The 14,462-nt window shown below is 36.1% G+C and overlaps 1 protein-coding gene across 1 annotated transcript; it reads right to left on the bottom strand.

Moving 5' to 3' along the window:
• Nucleotides 1-4,949: 4,949 nt before the first annotated feature.
• LOC130664663 (protein sister of odd and bowel-like) lies at nucleotides 4,950-6,905 on the bottom strand. The gene is made up of 2 exons (XM_057464684.1): nucleotides 5,752-6,905; nucleotides 4,950-5,410 (listed from the first exon to the last, which is right to left on the bottom strand). The coding sequence occupies exons 1-2, from the start codon at nucleotides 6,615-6,617 to the stop codon at nucleotides 5,095-5,097; spliced, it is 1,182 nt and encodes a 393-aa protein (XP_057320667.1). The 5' UTR covers nucleotides 6,618-6,905; the 3' UTR covers nucleotides 4,950-5,094.
• Between the last annotated feature and the right edge of the window lie 7,557 nt (nucleotides 6,906-14,462).

Here is a 14,462-nt window from a genome sequence, read left to right as displayed (position 1 = left end):
GCGCAAAAAATATATGCATAGGGAAGGGTGGACAAAACGGACGATCCTAAAAATTTTTCTCTTACAGTAATTGAACGTTGAGAAAAAAAATTTTTTTTGTTGCCTTAAGTTTTACCTCTGAAAAAAAAATGATTTTAAAAATTTATTTTAGTGTTCAAATGACAATGAATGCTGCTCAAAAGCTTGCTTTGATTACCATGGGTCATTTACTAAAAGATGTGCAGGATAAAGATACACTCATATACTATATGTATACATATATAAATATATTACGTGCTCATATGTATTTTTGAATTTTAAAATAAATAAAATTATCAGCAATAATTATTAATTTGAATTTATTATTATTATGATTGTTGTTGTTGTTGTTGTTGTTGTTGTTGCTGCTAGTGTTGTTATTGTTGTTGTTATTAATGTTGTTGTTGTTGTTGTTGTTATTAATGTTGTTGTTGTTGTTGTTGTTGTTGTTGTTGTTGTTGTTGTCGTTGTTGTTGTTGTTGTTGTTGTTGTTGTTGTTGTTGTTGTTGTTGTTGTTGTTGTTGTTGTTTTTTGTTGTTATTGTTGTTGATGTTGTTGTTGTTGTTAATGTTGTTGTTGTTGTTGTTGTTGTTGTTGTTGTTGTTGTTGTTGTTGTTGTTGTTGTTGTTGTTGTTGTTGTTGTTGTTGTTGTTGTTGTTGTTGTTTTTTGTTGTTATTGTTGTTGATGTTGTTGTTGTTGTTAATGTTGTTGTCGTTGTTTTTTTTCTTGTTATTGTTGTTGTTGTTGTTGTTGTTGTTTAAGTTGCTGTCGTTAATTAAAGTTAGCTGAGTAATATTAAGGTGATTTATTTATTTATAAAAAATAAATGTTAACAATATAGATGATTGTGCTCATGTTTAAAATAATCCGATAAATTATCAGGGCATCGTTATCTTGACATTATTGAGGCTCTGGTACCTGCTCTTTTCCACGCCTCTAAGTATTCAGAGTTCAGATAAGAGTTATCTCTATACGAGTTCCTTGAGAGGCAGGTAAGAATCCCGGGTGCGTCTGTAAATACTTATATATATTTAACACACAGCTTTCAAACTTGTACGTGTCGAATTAACTCACTATATATATATGTATGAGAAATTGTAAAAATAAAATTTTTTTTAAATTTTATTTTTGCACTAAGAGGATGATTCATAGTTACCACAAAATGTCATGTTTTTTCACACTGTGGCTTTAGATAGACGTATTTAATTGGTATTTTGAGCAAGATATGGCTTTCGACACACCACAAATGCTTTTTGTGGCTTTTGTTTATATTTCACAAATTATATGTATGTATAGATATATATTAGAATGTGTCAGAAAAACCGACTATTTTTTTTTTAATATAAAGGGCTCAAAATTTAATAGGGCCCCATTCAAGACTTTTAACACAATCCAGTGTATATATATATATATATATATATATATATATATATATATATATATATATATATATATATATATATATATGTAATATTAGCAGACTTTTATATTAAAAATAGAAAAATTTTACGGGGATCAAAATTTTTCTGAGCTGGTCACTTAAAAATTGAAATTGCGAGTTATTTATCAAAGATACGACAAAAATGTATATTGTCAAATTTGTAGGAAATTAAATTTGCTACAAAAAAGTACTCATCAAATTTTTCCATAGACCTAATAGTTTATGAGTTATTTTAATTTGAAGTTTTATAAGAAGTGAATTATGAAAATTTTGTAAAAAAAAAATAATAATAATAATAATAATAATAATAATAATGAATGTATGAATCGAGTTATAGGAATAAAGAGTGCAAAGAAAAAAAATGAAGTGATACAAAAGCCGACATAACCGCAGGTTGTAAAGTATTGGTTTATTTCCAGGTCTTTTGATCCCCTTGTTCATCTTTTACAGCATGAGAGCGTCTCTCCAGTTGGAATAGTATATAGTATGTAGTGAAAACGTAATGGATGTGATGTCGTGGGTCTTATGCCCGTTCTGCGGCCTGTGGGCCCCGCGTCCGGCGGGTTCTGACGCTGAGGGCTCAATAAATAAAATCTTCAGGTGGTACACTAGAAAGACCGAGCAACAAAGACAATGATTTTCTTCGAAGCATCACCGCGGACCGTAGCAAAGTGACGCGGTCGTACAATCGGGCCTCAAAAGAGTCCCCCAAGGGTGGGCCTTATGTATTAAATACACAGGAGATAAAATGCGTAGGCGAGAACCTCGAGAAGACACCAAGTGTTGAGACTGTATCGCAGAAGTCACCGGCACTTTTACTACACCGGCGCATTCTCTACTGCCTTCGGGGCCTTATGCCGTCCGTCATCCTGTCCGCCTGTTCGTATTTCGTAGGCACTATACTATGGATGTATGTATGTATTTATACTTATTTTCTGGGCCTCTCATCGTCTGCCTATACTGTACCAGAGCACCTACGCGATTTCGCTAAATTGGGCCTGAGGTTGCTATAGACGTATGGGGACTGATCGAGTTTGTCTAACTATCTTCTGAGGTTCATTTCGACAGTTTTAAATTTCGTTTGATGGAAATATTTAAATGGGCCTTAATAAGGCCCAAAATACTGATATACATTTTTCTATTAATATTTTTACAATTCACTAAGTTACTTTTTTCACGTTTGTTATATGTAGACAACAGGTCCAAATCGATTATGGTATTAAGGCCCAAAAATCTTAGCCCCAAGATAAAGTCCGCATATAAGTTTTAAATTATTTTTGGGCCTTAATTAGGGCGTCAATCACCAACGACGAATTCACAAACGTATTAAGTAAAAAATGGGACTTAAGTCTCAAAATAATGCATAAGTCCCAAAATATAGCGATACTAAGATTTTAAAACTATTTTTGTTCTTGATAACAACACTAATAAAATTCTCGACCTTTTGAGTAAAAAATGGGACTTAATGCCCAAAACGAAATAAGTCCCAATAGAGTTATTCAACCACTTTCTCCTGCTCGGTTACAGTTTTAATAATTTTTCACCATTGAGTAAAACTGGGACGTAAGGCCCAAAATAAAATAAAAACTTGATCTATGTACAACAAAGATATGAACACTTTGGAATTCAATAACCAGCTGTAAATTAAACCTTATTTCAAGTCGTTGTCGTTGGGGCCTGATGTATACAATAATATACAAGAGCTGGATATTGCGGGTGGGCCTTGCTCCACACGAGCCAGCAGAACATGCACGTGAGAGCATCCCCGATCGTATATCGGCAAGTACAACTTCGTTTGCTCTCGTGTATGGAGACGTTACATATCGGGCCCGCGTGAGACCTCACACTCTCTTACAATGTGACTCTCGCGGGCCCGTGTAAACGCTGACCGGCCCTATCCCAGTACACGTTCACTCGTGTACACCTAAAGCGCCCGATCCTCAATAAGACCCAACTCCGCGTTAACTCGTACATCGTCCAGGCGAGAAAGAGATCCCAAAAAAAAAAAAATAAATAAACCACTCGGACATTTTATCTCCAATGCTCGAGCTTCAGTTTATTTTATTTTTTTTTTATCATTCTCATTCAGCGTCTTGTATACATACACACGATAAAGAAAAAAAAAAGTTATCACCAAAAATAATTTCCAAGAATTCACAAAAAATATTCCTCTAAAATCGATCCAGCTCGTCGCGGTCGCAAAAAAAAATTTAAACGCCCACACCAACGTCCCAATGTCGAGTTGTTTCGGCTGCTTTATTTCCATTCAACAAGATTGTTTTATGCAAATAAACAAAAAACAAAAAAATTATTTATCAGAATATAAACCAAGTCGAGGAAAAATACCTCGAAAAAAATTTTCGTTTTTAAAACAAAATAAAAATAAAATTCTGACGCAAAAAAAAAATAAAATAGTGATGAAGGAGGACATGCGCATGCAGATCACGTCGTTGTAGCGGTGATACGGTATCTGTGGGCGGCGCGTGCGTGTGGTCCTCGTTGTCGTCTTCCAACAACCGCGAGAGAGTAAGAGTATTTAAATAAACTGAACAAAGAGACCAAAAGATCTCTCTATCCCCTCCACAGGACACTCTCGATCCCCTCCACCGGCATCATCACCAGCAAAGTGGGCCCTTCCCCACCACAAGGCCCCGCGCGGGCCGCTCATCCCATTATTTTTTTTCTCCCGCTAATCCGAAGAATGTTTTCTATAATGTTAACGCGTCCACACCTTCTTTAAATGGGCATAAGGCCCATTCTACAAGTCCTCAATCAAAAATTTACTTGTTTTATTTATAAAATTAGTCAATGCTTTTTATACATACATACTTACACTACAATTATTGATTTACGCCTGGAAATAAAAAAAATTTTTTATTTCACGATAAGGCCCAACAAGTCCCAACTTGTAACCACACGGAAGCGTACCGCTGACGCAAGATCTGCCTGATTTATTAATTTTAAATGTTAATGCTGACTATAATTATTCCCGAGACTTGAGACTTGGGCCTCAGGACCCACGAATTGGGACTTACGTAATAAAAATTAAAAACAATGAATTTTTTTCAACTAATTATAGATTTGAAAAGACATTGAGGTGATAAGTGACCGCACACGAGCTGCAGAAAATTGGGCCCATAGTGAGATAGGGCCCGTAACCCTAGACGAGCGAATATCAAGTTGATGTCCCTGAGTTGCACCTGGCGGTACTTTAGCTTTGAAACACGAGCCACCTCTCTCATCTTCATTCCATGCATTTTGGGTCCTTTATCTCGTACACTTGCTCAGAGCTAAAACCGGTGTTGCCGCGTACCAGGCCCAATTAATAAGTAAGGCCCACTCTTAATCATCCTTGCGGTTATTGTTCCAAGAAGTGATGAGTCGTAAGAAAAACAAAAATAACTTAAAGCTCAATAGATAAAACAAATAAATTAATAAGTAAAAGGAATTTAAAAATAATAATAAATTTATTTTACAACTATATTTAATATTATACAAAAAAAATCAATCAATTATTCAAATATACAACGATTACATGAGCGTGTGATCAATTTTTTGACGACGCAGAGATCACAGAGTAAGTCTTTAAGCAGTAGTCCCAATATATGTACATAGGACCCACCGGACCCGGGGACTAAGAAGTCTCCTGAAGAACGGAATTGGGCCCGAGGCCCGGGACTCCCAAATTATGGGTCAGCGAGTGCCTGCGCAGGTCGCAGTTGCGCCGGAAGACTTTTCCACACGAGGCGCAGTGATAGGGTTTTATGTCAGTGTGGGTCAATAAGTGCGTCTTCAAGTTGCTCCTTTGATTGAAACTGCGCGCGCAGACCGGGCACTTGTGCGGCGACTCTTCCATGTGAAGAATCTTGTGGACCGCCAGGGTACGGCTTTGGCAGAATCCTTTTCCGCATTCTGCGCACTTGAATGGTTTCTCTTTACTATGGATATACCTGAAAAAAAAAATATATTCATTTACTATCATTGTCTAGGCATCAGCTAACGATATTGTGAATGCAATCCTGGGTAAATATGAAAGCTAACGACCCGGTAACGGACCGATTCGTTCCACTAAATAACCGATTCATTGTTTTTGTGGAAAAAATATTTTAATTAAATTCCGTGGAGGCTCAATGGCGATTAGTTTCGATAAATTTCTGCCAATTGCCCGTCAGGAGTCGATGGCTGACAGTAATTTGCCGGAAAATGATTTAAAGTATGAGATGATCCGGTTGTTTTTGTCTAAAAGAGAGCGAAATCGCAAGCGAATGATTGGATTTAGTGATGAAATTACCTGTGATCTCTCAAATGATCTTGCCGTCGGAAGGCTTTGCCACAAATATCACAAGAGTAAGGCCGTTCGTCGGTGTGGGTCCGCTCGTGTATCAACAAATTGTAACTTTTAGTGAACTGTCTATTGCAAAACTTGCAGATGAATTGTTTTTTCGGGCGCGAGCTCCTGCAATTACGAGGAATGGTTGAATCACTGGTCGAAGTTGCCGGTACTGAGGATGAAATGCTGCCAGCGGAGCTGGAAAGCGACGGCGCGGGCAACGTTGTCTCTGCGATCCGTTGTAGCAAAACGTCCTGGTGGATTGACGACTCAAGATTGTCGCGGAAGGCTTCGTCTTCTTCAAGAAGGGCCAAGTCTTCGGGATCGGCAACGAAGTCCAGATGCGAGACCTCGTCATCGTCTAGAGTCGTCTGGAGAACGTCGAGATCTGCTTTGGCGGTTGACGACGTTGATGTCGAGGTCGATGTGGACGTCGATGTTGATGTGGATGTTGATGACGATGATGATGCCGACGCTGACGTTGAAGTTGGAGATGAAGTCAATATGCTTGAGTTGAATGACAGCCGGGTCGGCGAGTAGTTTGTTGGAACCGTCGCCGAAGTCACCTGGAGTCTGTGGAGCGTCAGGTAGGTCTCGAGTGCCTGGAGATTGAGGGCCGCGGCCACAGCACCTGGTGGAAATAAGGCCGCGCGCTGTAGTGTTGCCAGAAGGGCCCCTTGGAGCGACAACGCGACGTTTTGCAGAGTGAAATTGGGCAAGGTCGAATCCAAGCCCTCGGTTGAGGATTCGGCCTCGCGCAAATCCGCGCTTGAAGCGGGATTCTGTGCGTCCTTGTTCTGTTGCATTCTCACTAGTTTGTGTCTCATAAGTTCTTGCTCACCTATCACAATATATATTCAAATAATAATAATAATAACAAACTTGACACTTCACCAAGTTTTACAAAGCAACAAAAAAAATTAATAAATAATAAATCACAGATTATAAATAAATAATAGAATTCACAAAATCACGTCGCTTCTAAAATAATCGGTGGCATTTTAAGTAACTGGTGAATAATAAGCCGGCACCGAATATATTGACGGTATTCGGATGTACAGACAGTGATATTTGAGGTGCTCACGGTGCGAGAGCGCCCTGACAACTGCACGAGCACCTCGCTGCTGGGCACTGCTGGTGGAGCCATCTGCCGGGCGTTATTCGAGAACTAAAAACTTGGATCATTTAATGTACGAGTAGAGCGTGAGTTGTTTTTACAACCGGAGACCAGAGACTAGAGGACTGGAGATACGAGAAAAAGAGAGAGAGAGAGAGGGAAGGTGAGTGAGAGAGAGGGGCCAAGTCCACGGGACCCCGACAGCTGGGCCTAAGACTCGGATTCACAGCCTGGCAACACACGCGTTTCATATCTGTACATATTGTTATTATACGAGTTGAGTGTGTGCGGGGGAGTCAGCCGTCGGCATATTCCATAAGCGTGCGCTCCTATCACGCGAACAACGTCCACTTAAACAATGCAACGGGCCCACATGTTGCGATCAGGCCCACGAGTCCATCAGTATATTATTCTGTATGTGGATTTATGACTATACTAATCTAATGTGCACGTCAATTAAGAGGCTGACATTGGGCCTTGTGTAAATGGGACTCATGAGGCCCAAATATTTTAGAGATGTTTTATAGATTTTTATCGACGGAAAAATCTTAATATGAAAATTTATGTAAGTTTTTATAAGGCCCAAAATAAATAAAAGAGTTATAAGGCCCCACGGGCCCAAAATAATTGAACTATTTTAGAGGACAACATATTAAAAATGAATTTAATGAAGATTCACTTCATAAGACCCATTATAAGACATAAGGCCCAAGATGAAGAATTACAAGGCCCAAATTATTTAGCTTTAAAAATAATATCACAAGATCAAGCAGAGGATTATAGTATTAATTTCTGCAATCAGATCACATAAGGCCCAATTCTTATAAGACCCAAATTATGTAACTTAATTTATTATTTTTTATATAGTAGGTCGTAGTGACAATAATTGCTGGCAATGAACCAGTCGCCTATTGTTAAATGTGGGCCCGTAAGGCCCATTCTCAGTTAAAGATACTCTGGATGAGTAGAGGGAAAGCCGCAACAATTTACGACGGCAATTAATGCGCACGAGTAAAACCGTGTATTGCGCCTATGGGCCCACAATAGTGGTGCTCATCTTGGGCCCGACTCAGCGATACTTTAGTTGTTGTTGTTATTGTTGTTGTTATTGTTATTGTGGTGGTTGTTGTAAGTATAAAAAAAACTGATAGAAAGAGCTGAGAGTATGTTTATCTCTGTTAACGTAGCTTTGTTGAGATCTGTGTGAGTGAGCACAGGCAGACTAAATAATATTATAGGTGGTGTTCTCACGGTCTCAGGATTGCCCGCGGGCCCAACTTGCACACTCTATAGTCCCTCCTGTGACTTCGCCCACGCCGCGGCAACGTGTATCGTACCGTAACGAACGGGGATAACGGGTGCGACGAGTACCGACCCACGCCGAGCTACGAGAGACGTTAGGCGGGTCAGAGGTCACCTCGCGCTCGCTGACCGTCACCCAGGCATCCCCGGGACGGTTCCTGCCCCTTCCACCAGCTCCAGTCCCCGGCATTGTTGGGCCTTAGCTACGTATCTTTACTTGATGGGAACTGCGCTCGCCGATTAGTGAACACCAGGGGAACTTGCTCTTAAAACTTCGAGGGCTTAATCGAAATTTAACTTTTTCTTGTATTGACTGACCCAATCAATCGATTTTTCAAATATTTTCCCGCCATTAATTTGATTACTCACAAAAAGTCTAACTATTTAATAAAAAAATCGGTTACTCAAATTATTCACTATAACTCGAAAAATATCGAATTTACGTAAAAATTTATTGATACCGATTTTGTAGGAAATTTTATTCTCTACAAAAAAAGTTTTAATAACTTTTTACGTAAATTCAATAGTTTTGACAGAATTTCGATTTTAATTCAAGTAAAAGAATTTCCCTATTTTGAAAAATTTGTATTTTTCCTTCAAAATTTCTTAACTCGTAAACTATCAAGTTTACGTAAAAATTTACAGATACCGATTTTGTCGGAAATTTTATCCTCTACAAAAAAGGTATCAATAAATTTTTACGTACGTCCAATAGTTTCATCAGAATTTTGATTCTAATTCCACTCAAAAAATTCCACTATTTTGAAAAAAAGACTTTTTATTTAAAATTCCATAACTCGTAAAATATTAAATTTACATAAAAATTTACAGATACCGATTTTGTCGGAAATTTTATCCTCTACAAAAAAGGTATCAATAAATTTTTACGTACGTCCAATATTTTCATCAGAATTTTGATTCTAATTCCACTCAAAAAATTCCACTATTTTGAAAACAAGACTTTTTATTTAAAATTCCATAACTCGTAAAATATTAAATTTACATAAAAATTTACAGATACCGATTTTGTCGGAAATTTTATCCTCTACAAAAAAGGTATCAATAAATTTTTACGTACGTCCAATAGTTTCATCAGAATTTTGATTCTAATTCCACTCAAAAAATTCCACTATTTTGAAAACATAAGACTTTTTATTTAAAATTCCATAACTCGTAAAATATCGAATTTACATAAAAATTTACAGATACCGATTTTGTCGGAAATTTTATCCTCTACAAAAAAGGTATCAATAAATTTTTACGTAAGTCCCCAGGTAACAAGTATTTCTAGTATAATTGAATGGTAAATAAAAATGAGAACAAATAACAAAAAAAATGGATATATTTGAGCTTATGATTGTTAATAATTAGGTTATATCTAGAGATCTCACTTGTTTAAAGTATGTTTATTACAACTATTTGTCTTTCTCCGTATGTGGGCCCTAGCACTCGGTCAATGTGATCTGGTTCTTGTCAGTTCCCAGGGGGAGGCCTCGGTTCCTGCCGCGTAGATAATTAGATCGCTACTAACCACCTCATCTGACTGTTGTTGCCGTTCCCGTTGTTGTTGTTGTTGCTGTTATTGTTCCTTTTATTTTACGCATCTTGCGCCTCGCCGTGTGCAAGCATTTACAATCGCTTATTCCCTTTACACGCCTCAACAAACATTTCTTCACGCTGCTGTCTGTGGTGAGCTAAAGAGATAAAAAGACCTGCAAATAAATATCAAAAGATATTGCGGTTTTAAATATACATATATATATATAAAAAAAATATATATAACCTCCGAGCAACTCAACGAATCTCTTGGAACCCCGCCAGGGACACTGTGAGATTAATTTGTCCAATTAACCTCTAAAATAATCCTTTTGAACGTAAGTTTAAATTCATTTGACGTACACTAAATTTTGTCTATTATTTTTGAAAATTTGTCTATTACTTCGATAAAAAAATCCAGTACCCGCTCACTTTTTATTGGAAGAAATTAAGGGGGTCCCCTGTGTGATGGGTTCGAGAAATCGATTCTTATGGTTTTGCATAAATCGATTCCTTAACATGTGTAGAATATGCTGGTAAAGTGATATTTAAAAATTCAAAGTCGTTACAAAGATACAGTTAGAAGAAGCAGATATTCGGAGCGTTGATGAGTTGACGGGTAGGGGGCCGGGTCTATTGTGACGAAAAAAGGCAGAGTTGAAGCAAGAGTAGAACAATCCACTTTGAAAGACTTCCAAGAAGAAGAGGAAGAAGTATTCTATGGACCGGGCGTCGCAGATTGATGGTAAGTTAAGATTTTCATAGTTTTAACCTGAAACTTTAAACGCGTTTTTCTCAAAACTGTGGTTTTCAAATTTTGAGTCATCGTATCTTGCGTACGGGTTCGCCGATTCACTTTAAATTTATAGGGTAGTCTCAGCACGTGTAGACGCACGAAGTGATGAAGAATCATCAAAAAATTCCGAGTGTGTATATTTTTTTTGTAACGGAAAAATAAAAAAAATTATGAAATTTGAAACTTTTTTTTTCAGAAGTCTGCCAAAAATCCAAATTTGAATATATTTATTTGAAATTTTTTTTACATACTCTTGAAATATTAACAAATGAATGATAAAAAATTCCAAGTTCTATCTTTTCATTGGTCGTAAAAAAAAATTCCCAAAAAACAGGCCGTCACACGGGGGACCCCCTTAAGTCACTCACCATAATTTGGTAAATGAAATTTTTTTAACAAAAATTTCAAAAATGCATTAATCAGTTAAAGTGAGCGACTAATGGGCCTGATGGGGTTTAGGGCCTTTTACCTTAATAGCAATATTTCATAGAAAAAAAAACTTTGCTTGAAAATATGCCGATAATAACAATAATAAGTTAATTGAGTAATTACTCAGGTCTTTGACAGAATATAAAAATATTTATCCAGCAGCGTAATCGATTATTTGTAAATTTAAAAAAAATAATAATTGTTTATAAAAAAAAATATAATCAAAGGGAATTTACCGCGTGTATATATAAGGTACGAGATATTCTTAAACAGGTATCATCCGATACGAGAGATTATTAATTTACACGGCTAAAGTTGTTCCGGGAGTGGTCTCCCTGAGCACCCGCAGTTTTCATTTGGACCCCGAATAATTCATCGGCAACCTGATGGTGAATATGGATTCTCGCAACATGAGGCCCCACCGTTTTTCCCCGATCAGGACGAACACGACCACTAGATAAAGTGCCATCTCAAACTGACTCCACCTACGGCGCCATCCAGACCCTAACCTTCTATATATATAATATTATATATATATATATATATATATATATATATATATATATATGTATTGTATATATGTATGTATATGTATTGAATAACCAAATATAAATGTGATACTTTCAGCACCACCAACATAACGATCTTGGTGCTTGCCACCGTCACTATATGTATATATATATATAATATTTCTCGGTGCTATTATTTTGGGCCCGAAACATAAATAACGGCAGAGCTCGTGTAGACAGGGACATTTTTGTTGTTGTGTGTTGTGTGAAAGAGTAGATTTTTTTTTCGACAAAAAAAAATTTTTTACGAAAAATGTAAGGCCCCATAAATGGGCCTTATATTTTTGATTATGACAGCTCAGAAAGGACTATATGTTTAAATAGTAATTAATTTTATTAAATATGAAATATTAAGTTCTGTTGTTGTAAGAACGTGTGAGGCCCATTTTTAAAAATAAGGCCCATTATTTATGGATTTTTTAAATAATTTTGCTGGAGTATTTCTTTATTTTTTAAATTTTTAAATTACTTTATAAAAGTTTTGGTGCATACTGGACACATATGAGGCCCAATTTAACGGACCCATTTATTGTCACATTTAATAATTCATATAAAAATACTTAACGTAAAAATTATGATGAATCTGTACGAGAAAGATAAAAAATTTATACTCAATGCTCAGTCCCAAAAAATAATCCGCTTATGAAGACCATCGTGCCCCGCTCTTCTTCATAAGGCCCATTATATCTACTCCCGATTCTCACTCAATTCATCAAATCTCGATATCTCTCATGCCCATTTTCACATAAATCTAACAAATTTTAACCGATCCATTACACCTCAGACCCATTCCATCAGGCCCATTTTCATAAGGCCCATTTTTTATTTTTTTTATTCTCAACAACTCGCTCCATCATTAATAAACAAAAAAACATGAGTAATCACTGATTGTAAAAAATGGGCCTTTCAATCGATTTTGTAAGGCCCAAAACGTATTTCATCGACAAACTCGATACCAATCTCACAATCACAATAGTAATAAAAAAAATAAACAAATTATTCATTTACAATAATACTGACAATTGTTAATAGTTACGATAATAATGGGCCCTATCTTCCAAAAGCTAGTAGTCATCCTCCAATCAACGGTATATATATATATACAGCGCTAGTAGTTTTAAGTCCCAGTGCGAAACTTAAAACACCAATATCACATAATATATTCCTGTTATTAATATTCATATATATATACATATATATGCATATATATGTGGACGCGCGCGAGCAATGCCGAAAAAACTAGCAGGGGGTCTTACCACCGGCATCATCATCTCCTTCCTCTTTTTAAAACTCTGGGTATGCCTGTCACCGATTGTGATTTGTTGAGTATATTTGCATTTTAGATTTACCCTGCCGCGTCTGATCCCAGTTTATTTTTTTTTTTCCCGCCTTTTTTATTTCCTTTATTATTTTTTTATATATTATATAGGTCTGTGTTTGAACCATGGCGTCTCTTTTCCAATTCACGTTTACGGCCCAACTTTCATAAATGAAACTACTTGATATTTATATATAGTTGTGGTAGTTATATATATTTATGGATATACGGATGTATGTGAATATATATGCTATGGATGTTTAGCTTTCGATACAAAAGACGACGAAACCACTTGTGACTTATTTATGCACGTTTAAAGAATGATTAGGCGGCGGCATCACCACGGGGGCCCGGTTGTGATGATGCCCCACTATCTTTGATTATGTCCGTCCTATCAGTCCCAGAGCCGCTTTGGTCATTATTATTTTCGGCGGAGTTTACTGATGCGCGCCTCTTAATTTTAATTTTAAAGCGGGTAAAATTTAAAAAGTTTTTTTTGTCGAAATTGAATTTTCCGCGAAAAAAATTTATTGTCTCAGAAACTATTGATAGGATTCAGATCAATGAAAAACCAAAATTGTAGTGGAAATTTTGATCTTTACTATGAACCCAAGCTCATGTTTTTATGATTTTTTTTTTTTTAATTATGAATTTGAAAAGGAATTTTTTTGATCAACATTTGAATTTCGCGCGGAAAAAATGTGATATCTCAGAAACTATTGATCGGATTCAGATCAATGGAAAACCAAAACCGTAGTGGAAATCCTGATCTCCACTATGAGCTCAAGCTCATATTTTTCTGATTTTTTTTTTTTTTAATTATGAATTTAAAAAAAAAAATTTTTTATCAAAATTTGAATTTCCCGCGGAATAAATTTATTATCTCAGAAACGATTGATTGGATTCAGATCAATGAAAAACCAAAATTGTAGTAGAAATCCTGATTTCCACTATGAGCTCAAGCTCATATTTTTCTGATTTTTTTTTTTTTAATTATGAATTTAAAAAAGAATTTTTTTTATCAAAATTTGAATTTCCCGCGGAATAAATTTATTATCTCAGAAACTATTGATCTGATTCAGATCAATGAAAAACCAAAACCATAGTGGAAATTCTGATCTCCACTATGAGCTCAAGCTCATATTTTTCTGATTTTTTTTTTTTAATTATGAATTTAAAAAAGAATTTTTTTTATCAAAATTTGAATTTCCCGCGGAATAAATTTATTATCTCAGAAACTATTGATTGGATTCAGATCAATGAAAAACCAAAACCGTAGTGGAAATTCTGATCTCCACTATGAGCTCAAGTTCATATTTTTATGATTTTTTGTTCAAAAATTATGAACTTTTAAAAAATCAGCAAACAATTTTTTAAATCCAAAATTTGAATTTCCCGCGGTAAAAAAAATAATTGACGCTGCCCCTGCTATTGAAAGTAATAAATATAAACTTGTTATATTTTCCCATAATCCATCAGTTTATTTGGGGGGTCATTAAGCAGCGAGGTCGTCGCCAGAGCGTTTTTAAGACCGGTCATTGCACGGGCATCAAAGTACGGGTGAGTTTGTTTCATTTTTTTTTTTCCACCCATTTTTTTCGAATT

Source organism: Microplitis mediator, chromosome 3 (genome assembly GCF_029852145.1).
Source record: "Microplitis mediator isolate UGA2020A chromosome 3, iyMicMedi2.1, whole genome shotgun sequence".
In the NCBI taxonomy this organism is placed as follows: Eukaryota; Metazoa; Arthropoda; class Insecta; order Hymenoptera; family Braconidae; genus Microplitis; species Microplitis mediator.
The sequence above is the reverse complement of the archived record's forward strand: the minus strand, read 5'-3'. Positions and strand labels throughout refer to the sequence as shown.